General features: G+C 37.0%; 1 protein-coding gene and 1 pseudogene across 1 annotated transcript; one reads left to right on the top strand and one right to left on the bottom strand.

Moving 5' to 3' along the window:
- LOC109847577 lies at nucleotides 17,162–19,515 on the top strand (annotated as a pseudogene).
- On the bottom strand, nucleotides 21,763–22,668 carry LOC109849017 (protein LITTLE ZIPPER 1-like). The gene is made up of 2 exons (XM_020418784.1): nucleotides 22,542–22,668; nucleotides 21,763–22,174 (listed from the first exon to the last, which is right to left on the bottom strand). The coding sequence occupies exons 1-2, from the start codon at nucleotides 22,646–22,648 to the stop codon at nucleotides 21,949–21,951; spliced, it is 333 nt and encodes a 110-aa protein (XP_020274373.1). The 5' UTR covers nucleotides 22,649–22,668; the 3' UTR covers nucleotides 21,763–21,948.

A 24,853-nucleotide genomic window follows, 5' to 3' on the forward strand; every position in this document is an offset into this window, starting at 1 on the left:
AGTTTAGATCTTAGATAATTCTCCTGAAGGGGTGATACTCATAGGCAGCAAATGGTTGTTTAAGAAAAAGTTGGGTGTAGATGGAAAAGTAGAGACTTTTAAAGCTAGATTGGTAGCTAAAGGTTTTTGTCAAAGACCAGGTTTGAACTATGATGAAACTTTTTTCTTCAGTGGCTATGCTAAAGTCTATTCGGATCCTACTTGCTATAGTTGCTTACTATGACTACGAGATCTAGCAAATGGACATCAAAACAGTATTTCTAAATGGTGATTTAGAAGAGTGCATATATATGACTCAATCGGAGGGACTTGTAGTCAGTGGGAGTAGTGAAAAAGTGTGTAGGTTGCTTAAAACCATTTATGGATTAAAGCAAGCATCACAGAGATGGGACATCTGTTTTGATGATGCTATCAAAGAGTTTGGTTTCATCAAAAATCCAAATGAACCATGTGTATATAAAAGGATAATTAGGAGTATTGTATCATTTCTTATTTTGTATGTAGACGATACTCTTAATAAGTAATGACATACAATCATTATAAGCGGTTAAAAATAGGATATCAAAAAGATTTTCATGAAAGATTTTTGTGAAGCATCCTGTATATTGGGTATTCATATCTATAGAGATAGATCTAAAAGGATGTTAGGATTATCTCAATCTAGATACATTAGCAAAGTGCTAAAGCAGTTTAGCATTAAAAATTCAAAGAAAGGTTTCATACCTGCATCTCCTTGAATCTCTCTTTAAAAAGATGTCTCCCTAGACTGATGGAGAGTGAAAACGCATGAGTCTAATTTCTTATGGCTCGGCAGTAGGATAGATCATGTATGTCATGTTATGTACTAGACCGGATATCACTTATACACTCAGTTTGGTAAGTGGATACCAATCTAATCATGGAGAAGAGCACTGAAAAGCAGTCAAAAATATACTTAAGTACCTGAAAAGAACTAAGGAGTTATTTTTGATATACGGTAAAAGTGACCTCCAAATGGAGGCTTTTTCCGACTCAAGCTTTTAGAGCGATATTGATAATAGTATATCTGTAGCAAGATATGTTTTTACCCTCAATGGACGGGCTGTCAGCTGGAAAAGTTCCAAGCAGGACACAGTAGTAGACTCGACTATGGAAGCTAAATATATTGTCGCAAATAATGTAGACAAAGAAGCTGTCTAGATGAGAAAATTCCTTTTAGGACTGGAAGTTGTTCCCACCATTAAAAATCATGTACCTTTATAATGTGATAGTAATGTTGCGATAGCTCTAACAAAGGAACTTCGGTCTCACCAAAAGTTCAGACATATTCTGAGGAAGTATCACTTGATCAAGGAGATAGTTGATCGCCAAGAGACCAAGATTGAAAGAGTAGACACAAAAGATAGTATAGCAGATCCATTCACAAAGGTAATAGCTCGTACACAATTTAAAAAACTTGTTGAGCTGTTGGGTGTTAGATACTATAATAATTGATCTTAGTGCAAGTGGGAGTTTGTTAGATATAGGTACCCTGCAGACAATAATTGTATATTATAATAGGACATATATGAATATAACATCCTTATTTGAAATGATAGTATGCTAATTTGATCAGTATTTATCTGGTATTTTTAAATATAGATAAAGTCCTTAGAATTATACTAGACTATCAGAATTTCAATAACTGTTGTTATAAGAAAATTTGATCAATGGGATGTGGTCTTCCCAGTTGCCCTGAAAATCTATGACGCATGCCCATAATATATTCTCCAACACTTGGTTGACTCTCTTCATTTGTTCATCTGTCTATGGGTGGAGAACACTAGAGTATGACAACTGGCTACCGAAAGGATTCTGGAAGCTCCTCCAAAAATATGAAGTGAAAACCAAACCTTAGTCTGATACAATCATCTCTGGAACTCTATGCAGCCTCACAATCTCCTGAATGAATATCCTGGCATAGGTCTCTGCCGTATAAATCATCTTCACTGGAATGAAATGTGTCGACTTTGTAAACTGATCGACTATTACCCAAATTGAATTGTTCCCCTTCTTCGATCTCGACAATCCTACAATGAAGTCTGCAGAAATATCTGTCCATTTCCACTCCAGAATAGGTAAAGGCTGTAGGGTTCTTGCTGGTCTCTGGTGTTCTACCTTCACTTGTTGGTAGGTAAAGCACTTAGACACATACTCGACAATCTCCCTACGTATGCTGCTCCACCAAAAGTGTCTCTTCAGGTCCTTGTACATTTTTATTATGCCCGGATGCACTGTGTATCTGGTACGATGTGCCTCATCAAATAAGTCTTTCTTCTGTTCGACCCTAGAGGGGGGTGATTAGGGTCTTATGCTAATCTAATCCGATTTAATACCAATTAAAATTAATTAATAAGTTATCCTAGCAAGTATGAAATACAACAAGATAAAAGAGCTAGGATAAGAAATATGAACAAATGAATATATCCTAGCAATGAGATATTACAAATATATGAGCAAGGATGTATAAACTAACACAAGGGTAAAATAAATAATCTATAAAAGAGATAGGACAATATGATGAGTAATACACAAAGGTGATATAAGATATGAATACAAGAATAAGAACGCTAATGCAATCACAAACAAAACGATATGATCATGGAGTTCGGTCTAACCACTTGACCTACATCTCCGCTCCTCACCGCAAGGAGATCTCCACTATCACAACCGGGTTTTCTACGTTTACCTGAACAACATTTACACCTCACAATACGGTTTTTTAGTTTGTCGAAAACTCTACAACTAACACACTCTTGTAATCCCACTCTACACCCTCTCAAGTGTTGAACTAGACGTGTCTCCCTCAAGTGCTCGGATACAACCTCTCTCTAGGTTCGTCAACCGACACCACTTCTCTTGGAAGCAACCCCGTCTCTCACCACACACTCCTCTCGGTGTACTAGTGTAATACAAAGTGAATCTCACAATTAAAGCTCACAAATCAAATGATTGTTCTGTAAATAATGTAAGAACTCAATTAAGCACAACTCTCAGTCACAAACCCACAACCCCAAATTATACTATGGATGTAAATACAATAAGTTCAATAGGTTGTACGTGAACAAAGAGATAAATCAAAACAAGTCTAAACTCAATTTAATCTAGCAAAATAAGTATGACAAGTTAAGTATAAATAAGCTAGATAAAGAGTTTAAGAAAACTTCTCTAAAATAAAAGTGGAGGGATGTAGATTGAAGCCCAAACAAGATTGATGATCTCCTCAAACTCTTGTGAAATTCAGTTCACAAACAAACTCTTAAATGCTTAAAAGCTTATAAACACACTTTAAACAAACTTAAACCCTTGATTAAAACTTTGTTAAACCTCTTGGATTCCTGCTAAAAACTGAGGCATAAGGGGGTATTTATATGAAACCCCAAAGCCAAGAGAAAGTTAAGAAAAGACCAAAAAACTAGCTCAACAAGGGCTCTGGAAACTAGCCGTTGGAGCAGATTTGACAGTGCGGCGATCGACCGCAAAGGTCATCAAAGCAAAGAAAACTTCTAGAGAGTTCGATAGTCAACCATGGCGGTCGACCGTGGGAATTTTCAGCTTGACGGTCGACCGTCACGATCAACCATAAAAGTCTATGCTGGCTCCATAGGGTAAAACATTGTCGCGGTCGACCGTGGTAGTCGACCGCAAACTGATATATGAAAGTGATAGTTTGAAAACAGTTTTCTTGATTTAAAATCCTATTTAAAAATATCAAATAAATTCTAAAAAATATAAAACTTTAGAAAATGATTGTAGACATGATAATACACATGCTACAAAAATAATAGAGTTTTGACAAAATAGTCCAAAACAATATCATCATTTTGCAAAATAGTCCAAAACATAAAAATATGAACATGTGAGTTTTGACATTTTAGCTTAATCATGTTTTAAAACAATACAAATTGATTTTATAGACTTGAAGAAAGATGTAGACTATTATTATGAAGTCTATAAACAATGAATATAGTATTTTTACAAATACAATAGAATATGAAACGTATGAGTATGAATATATATTTGTTTCATATCTATGAAATTAAACCAAACCAATTTATCCAAGTAAAAACAAACATGTATGAATATAAATATTTATTTATATGCTTGTAAAAACTTTGTTTGTGGATAAACAAAAAGTCAAAACATATATGTATATATATAACTATATATATACAAAACCAAAACGTGTATGTGTGTATATGATTGAGCTTAAAGTACTAACACACATAATATAAACATAAATTAAATATACCCAAGCTTGTGATTTTCAACGAAGCTCTATCTTGTTGCACTCGCGGATGAAGCTTGAACTTGAATCTTCAATTTGAATTGCATAGGCTTCACTCCACAATTCCACCAACCTCCATTGGATATGATCGTGAATGCGTAATTCCATCCATCCTCCAATTCGTTGTTTGCCTAGAATAAATACGAAAACACAAACACTAGACAAACAACTATAGAAGTAAATTGTTTATTAAACATCATAAAAACAAGAAGGCTAACATCTACAACTACAGACTATTCGGCATCACTAATCGGCCCTTCATTCGAAGTCCTCAATCTACTCTAATGGTCTAATCAGCTTTGGCTCTTTAAAAATCTCTCCCTTTTGGGTTTGAATCCAAGAGTTCTCTAACCACTCTATCACTCCAAGATGGTCGTACTGACAAAGCTCACAAGAATGCGTTGCTCTTGTCGATCACTGGCCTAAAGTCAAACTGGCCAAGGGTGTGAAGATGTTGATACAACAAGCACCTCAAAGCCACAATCCAATGTCAGTACTTTCTACTCAACGCGTCTGCTACAACGTTCGACTTTCGTAGATGATACTGAAGCACGAACTCATAATCTTTACTAAACTCAACCCATCGTTATTATCTCTGATTTAACTCTTTCTGACAGAAGAGGTACTTCAAACTCTGGTGATCTGTGAACAGCTTGAATTGCACTCCATATAAATAATATCTCCATGTCTTCAGTATGAAGACTACTGCTGCCAGCTCCAAATCATGTGTGGGATAATTTTGCTCATGAATCCTCAACTGCCTCGAAATGTAGGCCGCCACTCTATGGGTCTGTATCAAAACACCTCTAAGACTCGACAACAATGCATCTGTGTAAACAACAAAAGTCTTATCACAACTCAGAAAATTAACACTGACGCTGTAGTCAACTTAGCCTTCAAAGTCTCAAAGGCATCCTGGCACTCCGTTCCCCAAACAAACTGTACACCCTTGTTCATAAGGTGTGTAAGTAGCGTTGTAATCTTTGAGAAATCCTGAATAAACTTCATGTAATAGCTAGCCAAACTTAAGAAACTACGAATGTCTAAAACGATATTTGGCGGCTCCCAATCAAATGCTGCCTCTACTTTTGCGGGATCCACTGCAATGTCCTCTCTGCTGATGATGTATCCTAAAAATCTAACCTCAGATAGCCAAAACTCGTATTTGCTAAACTTGACATATAACTGATACTTCCGTAAAGTCTGCAAAGCTAATTGAAGATGTTGCTCGTGCTCTGCGTCTAGTCTCGAATATATAAGGATGTCGTTGATAAAAACACCCTTGTTTTCAATGTAAAACCCCATGAATTTGAATATTATGTGATAAATAATAATAATTATGTTATATGGTGATAAATAACATATTCTAATATTTGAGTATGCTAGGGATTGATTTGAGATCAATTCAATGTATATATGTAAGTAAAAATGGAAAACATGAATGAAAACATGTATAAACCTGTTTCTAGACTGTTAGTAGTCGACTACTACTCAGAGTAGTCGACTAACCAGCTTAGTAGTCGACTACTCTGAGTAGTAGTCAACTATCAGCTTAGTAGTCGACTACTCTGAGTAGTAGTCAACTATCGAGGTTGTTTCCAATTTTTCTTTCGGATTTCGGGTTAGATTTGGTTTATATCCGAACCTAGGTTGTTATATCTCTTTTCATACACGTTTAAACCCTATTTTTAGAGAGAAAATTTGTGAGAACAACAACCACCTTTCTTCTCAAACCCTAAACCCTAGTTTGTGAGTTTTGAGAGAGTTTTGAGGCTTTTGTTGAGAGGAAGGCAAAGTTTTGGCATCATGGTTGAAGAAGGATCTTGCACACACGTGTTTAAGGACTCAAGCAACACTCTAAGGCAAGATCATCTTCATCCGTTCCTGCACCCTTAGTAATTATAAGATTTAAAGTGATTAAATTAATGTTCTTCATGCCTTTTCTTAGTTTCATGAAATAAAAAGGTAGCTTTTTTGATAATAGATCTGTGATCCATGTCAGATCTAATGTTTTTCCTTATTATTTATATTAGAAATATGATTATTATCATTAGGGTAAATATTAATTTCATTTTAATATGATAATCAAAGTCTAACTCATGTGCAAAACCCTAATTTGATGATAAACTAAGTCTTCTTGTAGATTCATCATGTTTGAACCTTAGATTGTCAGATCACAGTGACATGAACGTGTTTAAATCAATTAATCCCTATTTCATGTTTAGATATAATTATGTCCGAGTTAATTCATGTCTTAAATTCATGTGTTATGTGAGAATAAGGATAATTAAGATGTTAAACCTTAATTAGTGTTAATTCAAGAGTCAAATCATGTGAATTAATCTATGATAATTGTTTACAAAGGACAAAACCCCTTTTTCCTAAGTTTCATGTGAATTAAACAAGTTTTGTTTGAGAATAAAACACTAACACATCAAAACTCTAAGATTTTGACTTCTGTTGAACTCAGAGTAGTCGACTAACGGAGAGAGTAGTCGACTACTCCTTATCTGATGCATTTCACAGAGTCTGTTTCATAGCAGAGTAGTCGACTAATGTTAATAGTAGTCGACTACTAACACTTAGTTAGAATCTTCCAAGTTCTGGATGAACTCAGAGTAGTCGACTACTCAGGCTAGTAGTCGACTACTAAGGTTGATTTCCTAAGTTCTGTTTTGTTTTGTTTGAAATGTGTTTGCGGGGTTCGAGCCGCATTTCCTCACATGTAATTTCATGAATATACAAGTACAACGTCAATACACATACATGAGTATCGCAGAAAGGGGATTTTGACAAGAGTTGAGTTGTTTATGTAAGAATTAGAAATTGCTATACACGAGTTAGATATCGTTGATTAACATAGTTTAGCACTATATGGCATAGTGTATCGATATACCAATATACACAGATTATACATGAAATAGATATCGTTGATGAGCTCAGTTCAGTGCTACATGAGGTAGTGCATCGATATTCTATATGTACAGGCTATTGAGTTGGGTTTGGATACTTTGTATAACAGTCCGTCCGTATGAGGGTGTGATGAGGCTTGTGAGCCGTCTACTTATGAGGCTTGTGAGCCATCTATTTGGATACTTATAAGGTAGGCGGTCCGCACTCAGGCTATGTGCCGAGATCACGATGAGACTAATAAGCCATGTACACTTTTTTTAGGATACCTACAGGGTAGTCTGTTATATTTAGATTTTTGATTGATAGCCTAAGATTTAGACAGATGCCAGATATGAATACGATCCATTTTTGAACTATAAGACCGAAATACTTTGCTCTTGAAAGTATATATTAAGGTTTAACATCTTAATTATCCATATTCTCACATAATACATGAATTTAAGACATTAATTAACTAAGACATAATTATATCTGAACATGAAATAAGGATTAACTTATTTAAACACATTCATTTCATAGTGATCTAGCAATCTAACGTTCAAACATGATGAATCTACAAGAAGATTTAGTTTATTATCAAATTAGGGTTTCGCACATGAGTTAGACTTTGATTATCAGAGTAAAACAAAATTAATATTTACCCTAATGATCGTGATCATATTTATAACATAAACAACAAGGAAAAATATTAGATCTAACAAGGATAACAGATCTATTATCAAAAATCTAACTTTTTATTTCATGAAACTAAGAAAAGGCATTATGAACATTGATTTAATCACTTTAAATCTTATAATTGCTAAGGGTGCAGGAACGAGTGAAGATGATCTTGCCTTAGAGTGTTGCTGGAGTCCTCAAACACGTGTGTGCAAGATCCTTCTTCAACCACAATGCCAAAACTTTGCCTTCCTCTCGACAAAAGCCTCAAAACTCTCTCAAAACTCACAAATTTTCTCTCTGAAAATAGGGTTTAAGCGTGTATGAAAAGAGATATAACAACCTGGGTTCGGATATAAACCAAATCTAACCTCAAATCTGAAAGAAAAACTAGAAACAACCCCGATAGTCGACTAGTACTCAGATTAGTCGACTACAAAACTGGTTAGTCGACTACTCTGAGTAGTAGTCGACTACTAACAGTCTAGAAACAGGTTTGTGCATATTTTCATGCATGTTTTCCATCTTCACTTACATATATACACTGGATTGATCTCAAATCAATCCCTAGCATACTCAAAAATTAGAATATGTTATTTATCACCATATAACATAATTATTATTATTTATCACATAATATTTAAATTCATGGGGTTTTACAAGTAAATCTCCTCGTAAGGGTGCTTTGCTTCATTGCTCTCTTGAGAAAAACTCATTTTAAATATCCTAGCTTTCCTGTGAGAAAGGGTTCTCTAGACAAACAAGAATGCAACCTCCGTTGCGTAAACTCTCAAAGAGACTATCTATGTGTAAAAGCAAGCAACTATTACTTATCCTTCTTTAAATTCTCTGTTTGGCTTATTAAGGCAATGGATAGAATTAGAAGAAACTTCTTATGGGGTGGAAATGCATATAATTCAAGGGAAAAAATCTCTAACGAGTTGGAAGTTAGTTTGTAAATTTAACAAAGAAGGGGGATTTGGTATTCTTAGCTTCTCTATTTTTAACCAAGCTCTTTTGTTTAAATGAATGTGGAAGGTGATTCAAAATGATTCCTTTGTAGATAAGGTTCTCTCCTTCTTATGCTCATCAGGCTATCCAAAACCTAGGTGCTCACCACCAAGCCCCTCTGTTTCCAAATTTTGGCAGGACATTTTTCTAGAAGACATGCTTTAAAGGGTTAATGAAAATTGCATGATCATTCTTATATAAGATTTTGGGAGGATAAATGGTCAGGACATAACTCCTTGGCACCTCCTTACTCTTTGGTCTATAACCTATCTTTCTCTAGAAATTTAGTGTTAGATCTTAGGGAATCTATCACAACAATCAATAAAAGTGGAAATCCTTGCTAAGAAGACCTATATCAATTGATAACAAATAGGAGGTTTCAGAACTCAAATGTTTTCTTCAAAATCTCTCTAATATCCCTAACAACAATAGAGATGAATCTTGGTCGCCTTTTCATTCTTCAAACAGCTTCACTGTTAATAGTATGTACTCTCTCCTCGATGGTAGTTGTATACTCTTCAATGAATACGATCTCATGTTGAAATATGTTCTCCCTCCAAAAGCTAAAATCTTCATTTGGTTTCTACACTACAGAAAACTTCATACCAAAGCTAAACTTGAGTCTAAATGGTGGATAGAAGATGCAGTGTGCTTCTTTTGCATCGACCACATCAAAAGTGATGAATCACTTTCTTCAATGTCATTTTACGATGGATGTTTGGAATTATTTCATGAATATTCTTAGATTATCTTCTCTGCTAATTAATTTGTACTGCTCTGGAATCTTAGGGCTCCTTTATGAAGGATAGAGAAAGTACTATTTTATGGTCTTTTTTTTCCTACCATTTGCTAGGTGCATTTAGAGGGCAATGAATAATCTTATCTTCAATTAGATCTCCACTACTGCTACTAAGTTGGCCTCTAATGTTGCATATTGCATGTTGTTCTAAACAAGGAACTCGACAACGAAGAAAGCTTCGGTTATGCGCCTTTGCGGAAGCGTGCTAGCACACCAACGAATCCGTAAGCACGAGAGAAGATAACCAAACCAAACATAAGAACAATCTAATCCAAAATACGACAAATCAAACCAAACACGGAGATATACGTGGTTTGGCAATTTGCATACGTCCACAGGGAGAGGATGGGGAGATTCCACTAAATCAATAAGAGTACAAAGGGTTACAATCCCACAAAATCACTCAAATAAATCCTAAACCAAATCTCTCAACTTGCTCATATGTTTTCCCTCTCAATATACTCAGTACATTTTCAAATCTCTGATTAATAAAACCCTAAAATCGTTTTTTAATATATATCAAAACATAAACCAAATCAGAATAGGAAAAAAAAAACCTAGGCCCAAACCTAATTGGCTGTCGACCACGCCAAAGCTCACGGTCGACCACGCTAAAGCTCGTGGTTGACCGGACAAAACGATAGAATCTAGAAAATCATTACAGGGTTTGGCGATCGATTGGATCTAACCTCGTGGTCGACCGACCAGAACTCCAGAAACTACCCTGTACTCATGCATGTTTACGATCGACCATTCTAAAGCTCGCGATCGATCGGCAAGCACCCAAATTCATTTCCGCTTTAAATTTCCCGAACTTTACCAATATTTTCGTCATTTCTACAATTCTACATCTCAGTGAAGTTTTTCGAAAACTAAGCTGACACCAATACCAAACAAACGTCCTCCCTCTCCTAAGGGATCAAGCCATCCATAGTTCATCCAAATGTCTGTTAAAAGCCTCAATAATCATGAATATATAACAAGTTTCGACAATGATCAAACTTGTTGCTCGGAACCACGTTTGTGAGCATATCCGTCGGATTATCCTTCATGTGGACCTTTATAATTTTCACATGGCCATCTTCAATAACATCCTAAACGAAGTGATAATGAACATTAATGTGCTTCGTCCTCACATAAAAAACTTGACTCTTTGCCAAATAGATAGCACGCATGCTATCATAATGAATAGTGATGGACCGTGGCGATATACCAAGTTCCTCCAAAAGCCCCCGAAGCTAAATAGCCTCCTTCACAGCCTCTATTATCGCCATATACTCTGCCTCCATCATCGATAAAGCCACCGTAGACTGTAAGGTACATCTCTAGCAAATCGGTGCATGGGTCAAAGTGAACACATACCCTGTAGTAGACTAGCGCTTATCCAAATTCCCGACATAATCCGAATCAACATAATCAATACACAACTGCCCACCTCTAGTGTCCTACTCATAAATCAAACCAACATTGAACGTACCTCAAAATCCATCTCACGGCATCCCAATGACCCACTCCTAGATCGTGCATATATCTCGAAACTATGCTCACCGCCTGTGACAAATCTGGGCTCATATATACCATCGTGAACACTAATCTCCTAACCATGCTCGCATATGGAGTCTTTGACATCAACTCTCTATCTTCAACTGTCTTTGGTAAAAGGTTAGCTAAAAGCTTCAAATGGGCTCCCAAAGGTACTGACTGACTTTGTATCCATGTTAACATTAAACCGCTATAGAACCTTTTTCAAATAAGCCACCTATGTCAAATAAATTCTGCCTTTCTCTTTGTTTCTGCCAATCGTTATCCCCAAAATACACTTTGACTCACTCATATCTTTCATCTCATACTCCCTTGAAAGTTGTGCATTCAACTCATCTGTAGCAGACTTGGAAATGGAGGCAACCAACATGTCATCGATATAAAGCAATAAATAAATATACACACCTCATTTCAACTTATGAAAATACACGCAAGGATTAAACTGGCTCCGAGTGTACGAATGTCCGATCATAAATCCATCGAATCGCCTATACCACTATCGAGGAGACTATTTCAAACCGTATAACGATTTCTTCAATCTACAAACCAACTTATCCTTCCCTACAGCTCGAAATCCCAATGGCTGAGTCATATATATTTCTTCATCAAGATCACCATGAAAAGATATCGTCTTTACATCTAACTGATTTAACTCCAATCCATATTGTGCCACCAAATCTAGCAAAATTCAAATCGAAGAGTGCTTTGTACCACTAGAGAGAAAACCTCATTATTATCATTACCTTCCTCCTGTGCATAGCCTTTCGCAACCAACCTAGACTTGAACCTTATTGGAGTGCCTTCAATGCCCTCCTTCTTCGTGTATACTCACTTGCAACCAATTGCCTTCTGCCCCTGTGGAAGCTCAATAAGCTCCCATGTATCGTTCTTATGAAGAAACTCCATCTCCTCCTATATAGCTACCTATCATAAATCAACCTCCGAACTCTGCTCGACCTCTTTGAATGTTGTAGGCACTAACTCGTCAATACTCTCTATCAGAAGTGCATAAGTAACTACTGTGTCAGTATACCATGGTGGCATCTGTATGTCTCTCCTCTATCTTTGAACCGTAATAGAATCCTAAACCTGATCTATCAGTTCCTGATTCTTCACATCTGTACCTGTATTCTCCTCATTGTCACCGTGCTCGCCTGGAGTCACCTCAGACAGTACTTTAATGGATACTGTACCATCTAGATAATATGGAACTATTCGATATCCACCACCTGCGATATCTCCTCTGTCGGGTCGCTCTCCACCTGATGAGAGCTGGGAAGCTTCAAGCTAGAAGCCTCATCTAACGTGACATCTCTACTCAGCACAATCTTCCTATCAACTGGATCTCATAGCTTGTATCACGTGACACCACATTTGAATCCTACAAATATGGTCTTTCTTACTCGAGGTTCCAACTTATCAGTCTTAACATGATAATATACAGGGCACCCAAATACCTTGAGCTGGTCATAGTCATGTGCTGGCTCTCCTGACCACATCTTCATAGGGGTCTTCCCCTCAATCACAGATGAAGACAACCTGTTAATGAGGTGGCTTACATATGAAAGTTCCTCAGCCCAAAAGATCTTCTCCAAACTACTATGCGCAATAAACTCAGATCTTCTCCAGCAAATACCGATTTAACCTCTCTGTTACCCCATTCTATTGTAGTGTATGACTAACTATGAAGTACCTCTCTATGCCCTAGTCTCGACATAGCTGTTGAAAGAGATCTGATGTGTACTCACCACTATTGTCAGATCGTAACGTCTTGATCTTTCTCCCAGTCTGTAGTTCCAACCTCTTCTTCCACTCCACAAATATATCTAGGACTTTATTCTTCTTTGTTATGATGTACACCCAACGATGCCTAGAATGGTCATCAACGAACGTGACGAACTAATGTCGACCACCAAGTGATGTAGTCTTGGTAGGACCCCAAACATCAGTGTGCACGTAAACCAGGATACCTCTCGTCTTATGAATAGCAGTCCCAAACTTCACCTTCGTCTTCGTTCTAAGAACACGGTGCTCACAGAACTCAACCTTTTCACTCTTGGCTCCCTTCAATAGTCCTTGCTTGCACAGCACCTGTAGTAACTTCTCTCTGTGTGTCCAAACCTGTAGTGCCAAAGTCTACACATGTCCCCCTCTGAAATAACTGAAGCTACCTGGCCAATCGCAGTGCTCCCCTTTGAATAATATAAGCTCTGACTGTGGACTCCCTTCATCACCATCAAAGATCCCTTAGTAAACTTTGCTACAACATCTTCAAAGGTCACCTTGAATCTCATCGCCCCCAAAGCTCCAACTGAGATAAGATTCTTCTTCAACTGAGGAACAAATATTACATCCTTCAATTCACGGACGACTCTATCGTGCATCAGAATCCTCACGATACCTATCCCACAAATACCACAGGATTGATCATTTCCCATAACAACAACACCCCCATCGAGTCTCTCAAATGATAAAAACCAATCTCGTCTAGGAGTAACATGATAAGTAGTACCAAAATCAAGCATCTAATCTGATGCGTCCAAGTGGTTCACCTCTAGAGTAATCAGTAAAGAAAAGCTCGAATCATTAGAATCATCGCCTCTCGCAACATTCACCTCATTGGCCTTCGGGCCCTTCTTCTTGCTATTCTCCTTCTCCTTGATCTTTGGACAGTCTCTCTTCTAATGTTCTTGCTCTTTACAGAATGCAAATTGGTTCTTTCCTAGCTGGTGATGGCCTCTTGACTTTGACCTGCCGCTATTGCCACTTCTCAGATATGGGCTTCTACCTCTCGTCGACAAGACCTCTACTGAAGTACTAGTGTGAGAAGTCTCCTTGTCCTTCCTCCTCAAATCATAGTTCTTCAAAGCGTTAGTCACTTTACTATAAATGATAGAAGATCTCCAGTTCAACAGTAAGCACAAAGGTATCATACTCCTCATCCGGTAAGGAGCCTAACAAAATAATTACCTTGTAGTCATCTGATATCTTCTCATCAACATTCGCCAAGTCCGAAAACAACTTAGTGTAGTTGTTCACATGAACTGCTAGTGAAGTGCCCCTAGACATCTAAAATCTGAATAACCTACATAGCAAGTGCAATCTGTTCTTAACACACTTCGTAAGGTACTTGTTATTGAGAATTTCCCATATCCATTGTAGACGTCACCCTAATCATATCATATTTCAGCTCCTGTTCCAAACAGGACCTGATAACCCTACAAGTATTCCTATTCATTTTTTTTATACCGCCTCTTTATTTTTTAGTGGCCTCTCATGGACCATGATGGTCTCCTCCAAATTCTGAGCATTGAGCGTATGTTGTATGTCGCTCATCCACAAACCAAAATTGATCTTGCTGTCATATTTAACCACAATAATTTTAGTGTTCTAAAAACCAACTTGAACTGTACCCACCATCTTCCTTCTTTCACCAACTTCTTCACCAATACTCACAAACTCTAAATTGTAGAAGAAAATCAAACTTGATAGAATTTAGAGGTTACCCAACTGAACCCTGGAATGGATTCCAAAATAGATCTCCTAACCATAAGAGAAAAGTTACCAAACCAAACACGAGCACAATCTAATCCAAAGTACGACAAATCAAACCAAACACAGAGATATACGTGGTTCGGCAATTTGCCTACGTCCACGGGAAGAAGATGGGGAGATTCCACTAAATCAAGGAGAGTACAAAGGGTTACAATCTTACAAAATCACTTAAATAAACCCTAAACCAAATCTCTCAACTTGCTCATAAGTTCTCTCTCTTAATATGCTCAGTACAATCTCAAATCTCTGATTAACAAAACCCTAAAATCGTGTTTTAATATATATCAAAATACAAACCTAATCAGAACAGAAAATAAAGTCCAGGCCAAAGCTTGCGGTCGACCGGACAAAACGATAGAATCCAGAAAATCATTACAAGGTTTAGCGGTCGACCGGACCTAACATCGCGGTCGACCGGACCTAACATCGCGGTCGACCGACCAGAACTCCAGAAACTACCCTGTACTTATGCACGTTTGCGGTCGACCGCGTCAAAGCTCGCGGTCGACCAGCAAGCACCCAAATTCCTTTCCGCTTCCAATTTCTTGAACTTTACTAATATTTTCACCATTTCCACAGCTTCAACGTTAAGAGAGCTAGTGGAGGACAAGGAGCTTCAGCCCTACTAATGAGAGACGATGAAGCGCAAGGTAGTGAAACTTTCTGAGGACTGCTTCGTGTTTTATCTTTTGATTTTACGGTTTCCATATACCCTCCTAAACATTTTTTTTAGTTGTAATTATGTTATGTCTCGCAAGCTATGTGCTAGCTCAAAACTCTGTATATGTACTCTGTTTTCTCTAGCTCATCCTTTTTTAAGCCTGGGTTAAGTTTATTTTTTATCAAACATTTATGACTTATGTTGTGGATGATGACATTAGTTTGCTTCCTACTCAGAGGTATGAACTTTTTGATAATGACTACACTTAGTCTCACTTAGTTTGGGTAATGTTAGTGTTTATTTAATGAGGTTTTTGAATAGGGCATCTCGCCCTGTTTTGGCTTTGAAGCAAATTGTGTTCAAATCATATTTATTCCATTGTATCCGGACAATATCGTATATAGTCAAGTAGATAGTCGTATGCAGGGCCGGATCTGAGGCGGATCCAGGTGAGCGCCCGCTCAGGGCCCCCAATTTTTGGGGGCCCCCAATTTTTTTTTGTATAAGTATATTTATATATATAAAGAAAAAATATGAACCGTCTATTTTACACTCAGATTAATCTCAACCCTCTATTCAAAATTCTTCTTTCAAAAACACAGCATCACCCCCAATTCCTAACCTATTCTCATTTCTCACGCATAGCGCCAGCGACCAAATCTCCCCCACCGCCCCCGCCAGGCCACCTTCTCTTCTCTCTAGTTCTGCGGCTTAGGCCTGAGTGGAGGAGTCCCTCCTCTCGGCTCTTGCTCCCGCGGACCAATTACCAAATCCAAACTCTGGGGCCTGAGTGACATGAGTCTCGTCTTGGCTCTTCGCTCCACAGTGGCAACCGCCGCCTAGGCGAGGCGGGAGGAGCCCAAATATTCGGCCGACCTCCATCGGATCCTCTCTAAGTCTTAGCGAGTTCCTCTCCGGCTCTTGCCCACGGGGCACGCCGGCGAGGGGCGAGGCAGCCGCAATCATTCGCCTCCGGCCTCCGAAATCGCAGTCCCCAGGACCCCATCCATCCTCGGTCCTCCAAATCCAGTCCGGTCCCCATCCTCCTCATTTTTTTTATTTTTATAATTTTTTCTGTTGTGAACTTGTGATTTTTAGGGTTTTGTTGCTGATTTGAGATTTGATTTCTTGTATTGCAGGAGATCCAAGCGGCCAAGTGGGTCTTACATTTTCGGTGCTGCCGTTGCCGTAGTGTCGTGACTCGTGCTGCTGCTTTGTATTCTTCAGCCGGAGCAGATTCTTAAGGTTGTATTGTTCCGAATCTTTTAACTTCTTTCAATTTGATTGTGATATTTTTTGTTTTATTATAGAAATGCCTCCAAGAAAGTATCCATCTGGATATGATAAACGCAAGAAAAAAAGAAAAATTGAACAATTTGTCCAAACTCAAAGTGGAGCGCTTGATAAATTTATTGTTAGAGAAACACAAGATTTAGTTGAAAATTCAATTGAAAATGATAATATTAATGATTTGGGCCTGAATGAGTATGCGAATGAAAATTTGAATCATAATGAAAATGATAATGAAAATGAGAATCAAAATGAAAATGAAAATCATAATGAAAATGATAATGAAAATGAGAATCAAAATGAAAATAAAAATAAAAATGAAAGTAAAAATGAGAATCTGAATCAAAATGAAATTGATATTGACAATGAAAATGAAAATGAGAATGAAAATATTTTAGACAATGAACAACCTAATCAGTCCATGCTCATGAATTTGAATATTTATGATCCAAGAACTTGGGATAATTTGGACACAAAATCTAGAGATATATTAGTGGAAAATGGCCCTATAAGAGATCTATTAGTCGAAAAAGGTCCTAAAGATAAATTAGGAAGATGTTTTTCTTCGGCATTTTACACTAGACATTTATCAAATGGAGAGAAATGTGATAGGGAATGGTTAGTTTATTCAAAGGATATCGATAAAGTATTCTGTTTTTGTTGTAAATTGTTTAAAAATGGTTTTAAGAAAAGTTCTTTAATAAATGAAGGATTTAATGATTGGATGCATCTTAGTGTTAGGCTTAAAGAACATGAAACAACTAATGAGCACATCATTAACATGAGTACTTGGCTTGATTTACGCATAAGATTAAAGAATAATAAAACAATCGATAAAAATATTCAAGAGCAAATTAATAAAGAGAAGGAACATTGGAAGAAAGTATTACAAAGAATAATTTCTGTTGTTAAATATCTTGCTAAACATAACTTGGCATTTCGAGGAACAAATGAGAGAATTTATCAAAATAATAATGAAAATTTTTTAGGCCTAATTGAAATGATTACAAAATAGGATCCGGTAATGCAAGAACATGTTCGACGTATTGACCATGGTGAAATTCATTATCATTATCTTGGTCATAGCATTCAAAATGAATTGATAAGTATGTTAGCTTCTAAAATCAAATGTGCAATAGTTCAAAAAATTAAAGAAGCTAAATATTTTTCAGTAATACTTGATTGCACTCCGGATGCTAGTCACCAAGAACAAATGACTTTAATATTACGATGTGTCGATATTTCTACAAGCCCGATAAAAATAGAAGAATTTTTTATAGAATTTTTAAAAGTAAATGATACATCTGGACAAGGACTTTTTGAAGAATTGCAAAATATGCTAAAAGCTCTTAATCTTGATATTGATAATGTACGAGGTCAAGGGTATGATAATGGGTCTAATATGAAAGGGAGACACCAAGGTGTACAAAAAAAAGTACTTGAAATAAATCCTAGAGCATTATACACGCCTTGTGGTTGTCATAGTCTTAATTTAACACTTTGTGACATGGCAAATTGTTGTGGTAAAGCAAAAGACTTTTTTGGAGTGATACAACGCATTTATACATTATTTTCTCACTCAACAAAGCGATGGCAAATTTTGATAAATAATGTAAAAGGTTTAACTGTGAAGCCATTGTCAACTACACGTTGGGAAAGCCATATTGAAAGCGTTAAAGCAATTAGATTCCAAACGTTTGAAATAAGAGAAGCACTACTTCAGTTAGCAGAAACTGATAATGACTCCAAAATAAGAAGTGAAGCAGATTCTTTAGCAACACATGGAATTGGAAATTTTGAATTTTTATTAAGTATGATTATTTGGTATGATATATTGTTTGCTGTTAACTTAATTAGCAAATATTTACAATCTAAAGACATGCTTATTGATATTGCTATGGATCAAGTAAAAGGATTGATTAGGTTTTTTGAGGACTATAGAGAAGTTGGGTTCACACAAGCTATGACAATTGCTAAAGAAATTGCTACTGAAATGGAAATTGATTCTGTATTTCAAGTAAAACGTCAAATCCGTAGAAAAAGACAATTTGATGAGAATGTTAATGAGGAGACAACACAATCAGCTGAAGAATCTTTTAGAATCAATTATTTTTTGTATATTGTAGATCAAGCTATTGGTTCACTAAAGAAAAGGTTTGAGCAATATAAAGCATATGAAGATATTTTTGGATTTTTGTTTGGTTCAGAAAAGTTAAACTCATTAGATGATAATAATTTGAAAGCATGTTGTGATAATCTTGAAATTGTTCTAAAATATAAAACATTTTCTGATCTTGATGAGAAAGATTTTTAGTTCTTATTTGGAGAACTAAAAATCTAACGAAATATTTTACCAAAAGAAACAAAGATGGCTATTGATATACTGAATTTCTTAAAAATACGAAATTGTTTTCCAAATGCATGTATTGCTTATAGAATATTATTGACTATACCTGTTACAGTCGCATCTGCAGAAAGAAGTTTTTCAAAATTAAAATTATTAAAATCTTATTTGAGATCGACCATGTCACAAGAAAGACTAAATGGACTAGCTTTGATATCTATTGAAAATGATTTTATTGATAAAATTGATGTTAAGGGCTTAATTAGTGATTTTGCAGCTAAAAATGCAAGGAGGACAATTTTTCGATGATACTTTATATGCTAAAGGCTTCGATATCTCTTATGAAGGTAAGCACAGATACAAGAGAAACATAATATGCAAGTATTTCTTATTGTGGACTATTTGCTCTATTGGAAAGCTTTATTAATGTGGGATTACATGCATTTATCTTATCGATAATATTCAGGTGACCAAAGAGATGAAGAATGGACAATAGCACTTGAAAAGTATGTTAAAGACTATACATATGCAAAAAATCAGGTAATATTTTAATGTCTGATCAGTAATATTTTGTTCCTTAGCATTTTAGGGATTCGAATTGGAATTTATTGATATTTTGTATATAGAGAAAGGCCCTGTGTTTACTTTTCGCACAGGGCCCCTAAAATCTCAGATCCGGCCCTGGTCGTATGGTTAGCAATTTAATGCCTGAGGTTGTTTGTCATCACAATCGTTTTTGTCCTTGCCACTGCCAGCTCCACAATCACTATTGCTACCTTCAACACTAACACCAGAAGCCATCATTGTCCCTTTTGCAGTCGTCAAAATCAAAATCATTTCTTTTTAACTTGATTTCTCCATGCAATCATGCAGTAGTAGAGATCTCATTGCTCTCAGCACATAGCTTTTCACATTCAAAAGCATATTTTTCCTTTATTGCCCTCCCTACAACCATCCACTGTTAAGTATTCGAAGGGCACGATGATGCCGTACCAAGTGCAATGGATTGCAGTCCTGAGGAATATGATCCCAAGATGGATTGAGAAGGACTAAGCAATGAATTGCAGATCTAAGGAAAATATATCCACATTGATGAATTGAGGAATACTAAGCATGCTCTGCTGAACAATTAATACGACTTTTACACGGGTCTTTCATTTAATTGGTCATGTTGAAGAGTATGTAACTGCTGTTACGTATTTGTATTATCCATGTTTAGTAATGAACTTTGGAAAAAAAGGGAGGGAAAATATGTAATAAATAAGCCTAAGTGTCTGAATTAATTAATTCGGTTTCTAGCCTCTGTTCAAGACTCGTTTACCTACCAGGAAGACCTTATCACTATGCAACGAATGATAACAGATTCTATATATGTTTTAGTCAGGAGGCGCAATATCCAATGTAGAGTGCTGTGGTGTTGGGAGAGTGACTAAGGTATGATAAAACCGTAGATTTGTTCTTAAGGGAAATAATTCAGCCACCAGTTCTGTTAAGAATATTAGCTGTTTAGATAAAAACGAAAATTAGTTTGAACAGTTAATAATTATCAGATAATGATGGGTTACTATTATAACACGGATATAAGAAATAATTCAAATGAGAATAAGTAAAGGTTAGAAATACGGTCTGATGATCGAAACGTGCACAAAGCACTCTCCCAAGAATCTAAGTGCCCCCTCTCGATCAGGGCTACATGGCAATGGATCTTGGAGATACGACGACACTCGGTCAGGCGACCTCCTTCTCGTCGACACGAGCTTTAAGAAGGCTCTACGAACTGTTCACGACTTTCAGGGAACAGCGTATAACAACAAGAAAACTTTGTTATGAAGAGAAGAAAAGAAGAGAAACTCGTTTTTGATTCAATGTCAATAGCCCTCGCAGGTGTTGGTTTTTATAGAGGAAAAACAAACGTTATCCACAAATCCCGCCCATTTATTTAGCTAGTCGTTTTCATTTTCGCAGCCAAATGATTAACAAGTTTTAATTGCTTAGCTCGTTTTAATTGCTTAACACGTTTTAATTGTTCCAATTAGCAAAAAATAAAAATTTAGCAGGTTAAGAGCCCCTCAATCCGGAGCTGCATTTGTGCGCACGACACCCGAGCCCGAGCCCGGCAAGGGCGACGCGCGCATGTGTGGTGTAGAGCATAACCCTTATTTTCTTCTAGGCCTAAGAGAGAAGAGAAATGCTTATAAACACCCTTCCTTCCTATTCTATTTCCTATGTGGGACTAAACTTTCCCACTACAATGTCAAGTTTTAAGTTACATTTATTATAACTCCAACAAGTTCTAGATGTTCACAGCGTGAAATAATTTGATATACAGCATTGTTAGTAAAATCATTTAATCACCAGTTCCAGATGTTTGCAGCATGAAAAAAAAATTGATATACACCGCATCCTTGCGGTCTTGCTCGTAGTTTTGAGAAATGTAGATTAGGGTTAGGATCTATATTTCAAATGCACATGGAGCATATACAACGCGTACTTATTCTGTATTGGAAGGTTAATGAATAATATAAAAGCAAGGAGTGCTTTCAATTGACACAGCCAACCCTTGGAAGTATCAGCTGTCAATTGAACAAGATCCTCAATAATGTCTCCATAAGTCTTACTCGCTTAATTAGTTCCTTCTGGCAATAAAGCCATGGAGCCCATGGCCGTAATTAGGCAAGAACACCTCAACTCAACCAAATCTTTTAAATTAGCAGTCATCTGCTGGCTATATCTTTGAAACAAAAGCCATTACTCACCGTCAGTTACATTTTTATTGCACCGTAGCCATACACGAACATGTAGGATACATATATTTTTCACTTAGAAGAAAAGTGAATCCTTCGACATGCTAAAAGAGGCTAATTAAGGCTTCAATCCCTCTCACTAGTCGCTTGAGCAGTAGCACGTAAACGAGAAAGCAAAGCTCGGTTCTCTTCTTGAAGGTGAAGAGCTTTTTCCCGCAGCCTCTTGTTCTCCTCCATTATGCTTCTGTTCTCGCAGTAAAGCTTGAGATTCACCATCTCCAGCCCTCCTCTCACCCTTGTTCTCTTTGTTGATCTGAACTCTTTGATGCCTCTAAATTTCCTCCTATCCCGCCTGCATCATGTCTTAAACGGATCAATTGCGAAGACGAAAGCCACAAAATCTTGCACTATGATAGTATGTACAACCCCACAACTGTTTTCTTAGCACTAAAATAAATATATTAACATCCTGATCTCTAGACAAGATTATTTCTCCTATTCGGTTAAAATGCATATCACGTGAGAATCACCAGATTTTTACCTTAAATTTAACGGAGAAAAAAACTACGTTGACCCTAAATTGAGCGTAAAATATAGCAATTCGAGATTCAGTTAGAGGGCGTAAGTGCTAATAAAATACTTTAAAAAGGTATAAAGAAACAATTAAAGTATGACTTCAACAAATAGAGGCTACTTGTTGCTAGTATGATGGAACTTACCTTCTCTTCATCACTAAATCCAGTAATAGACTGGATTTAGTTTTCTGAGGTATCCCTCGGAGAAAAGAAGCTGGGTACCGTGAAGATCTTAGATTTTTGAAGCGCATACTTGAATTATGTGGATAGCTTATTAACCATATTTATAAGTAGATGGATTGGAGGCAAACATGTAGTCTCTTTATGCCATCATGAATTTCGCACGAAGGGACAAGGAGGTGTAAATTCGCAATGATTGCTGATGGAAATCATGAAGATATGCACAAATAATGCGTTCGCCCACGCTCCCTTTCTTTTTCTATGTGTATTTACATGTCAATCTCAATTTTATTGGCTATCATGTGATTTTGATATCCTTGGAACTGTTTAAATAGTTCGATAAACAATTCCTCGGTGTGATACTTTTGGTGTGAAAAAATCATATAACGAATATCCTACAAAGAAAACCAAACTGCAGAGTCGAAGGGGGGAAATTTTCCTAAAAAATAATTTGCCTGTGGGCACTCTGCGGTCCCTATATTGCAGCCTTTGCAGATAGGACACTTTAACTCCAATATCTAAAATTGAAATTTGTATCTTAGAATCTAGCACATCTTTCTTCTTGCGAATGACTAATTGGTTATTCTTATTGTTGGGGGTCGCCGACATGCCCACCTTGCCGCGGATCAAAGCGAATCACCTTGAGAGAAAAGTTCTGACTTTTATTTTCACAAAACACAAACCAATCTCAATGTTCCTGTTTAGCGATGGAAACAAGAACAGAAGTAATATATCTCAGCAAGGTAAGATATACACTCTTCTCAATATCAGATCTAGATCTGAATATTGAGGAAACCAACAAGTAATAGCCAACACACAGAAAATAATAAAGACACGAGATTTACGTGGTTCGGCAAACTTGCCTACGTCCACGAGGAGGGGTGAAGGGAGATTCCACTATGAATGAGAACATCGACGACTTGCACAACCAGCAAGCTCATCCCAAAGAGAAGAGGGTTCGGTTTTACCCAAGAAAACTGACCTCTTTCTTGTACAATCGCTCTAAGTTCTCTCTCTTTTCTCTCATAAAGATCTCACCTTTTAGATCTAAAAAAAATCTCTCTGCAGCCACCTAAAACCTCAGAAAACTCTCTGAGAAACCCTAGGAAGGATTTCCTATTTGTACCAAGGAAACATGGCCAAAATAAGACCCAAGTACCCGCTGTTCAGACCCGCACGTGACACCAAAAGGTGTCTCGCACGGGCTGGCGAGACACCTTTTGGTGTCTCACGACGCGCCGGCATACTGTTGTTCATAATTCTCCACCTCATACATCATTTGATAAACCTTAAATTTTGGACGAACACAAGAAGAATGTTGTGAGCATCACAAGAGAGATCTGAAATACCAAACCAAGCCAAAATCAGCTGCACCATTATACCATGGCTACCTACGCACCCTCTGACCAGGATCAAGTTAACCGTAGTTCTGAATAGTCTCCATATAGTCTCCACGAGTTCACAAACGCATCAATCTGGCACGTATCTCCACCAAATCACAGCCCGTATCAACGATACCCTTCAAGTACCTCAGGACCCATTTTACTGATTTCCCAATATGCATTTTTCGGATTCGCCATGAACCTGTTGACAATACTGACCGTTGTGAAATATCTGGATGTGTACACATCATTACGTATATCAAATTGTCAACTACACTAGCATAAGGTACACGCTTCATGTGTGCCTTTTCTTCCGTTGTAGTAGGAGATTATTTTCATGAGAGCCTGAAGTGTGGGGCCAATGGAGTCACCACTGACTTAGCACTTTGTATCCCAAACTTCGCGATAACCCGCTCAATGTAGCTCTTTTAACTCAAGAATAAGCGCTGATTTGTCCGCTCTCTTCTAATCTCAGTACCCAATATTTTTTTAGCAGCACTCATATCCTTCAACTCAAACTCTTTATCAAGTTAAGATTTTAACCTATTTATCCCCACCTTGCTTCTCGGAGCAATAAACTTGTCATCCACATATAAAAGAAGATAGATATAATCACCTCCACGAAACTTTCAAATGTAGACACAATAGTCATAATTACTTCTGGAGAACCCATGCTTTAGCATGAATGAGTCAAATTGTTTGTACCACTGTCGAGGAGATTGCTTGAATCCATAAAGTAATTTCCTCAAGCGGCATACATGATTCTTCTTATCTTCAACCTTGTAACCCTCAGACTGATGCTTATAGATTTCCTCCTCCAAGTCTCTGTACAAGAAGACTGTTTTGACATTGAGTTATTCTAACTCAAGATCATCATGAGAAACAATACTCAAT

The sequence above is a fragment of the Asparagus officinalis genome, chromosome 7 (assembly GCF_001876935.1).
Source record: "Asparagus officinalis chromosome 7, Aspof.V1, whole genome shotgun sequence".
NCBI lineage: Eukaryota > Viridiplantae > Streptophyta > Magnoliopsida > Asparagales > Asparagaceae > Asparagus > Asparagus officinalis.

Excerpts from the sequence above, each read along its gene's own strand:
- LOC109849017 (XM_020418784.1), bottom strand. The coding sequence starts at position 22,648 with ATGCGCTTCAAAAATCTAAGATCTTCACGGTACCCAGCTTCTTTTCTC. Across the intron at positions 22,175-22,541 it reads GATTTAGTGATGAAGAGAAG|GCGGGATAGGAGGAAATTTA; the intron begins GTAAGTTCCATC and ends GACATGATGCAG.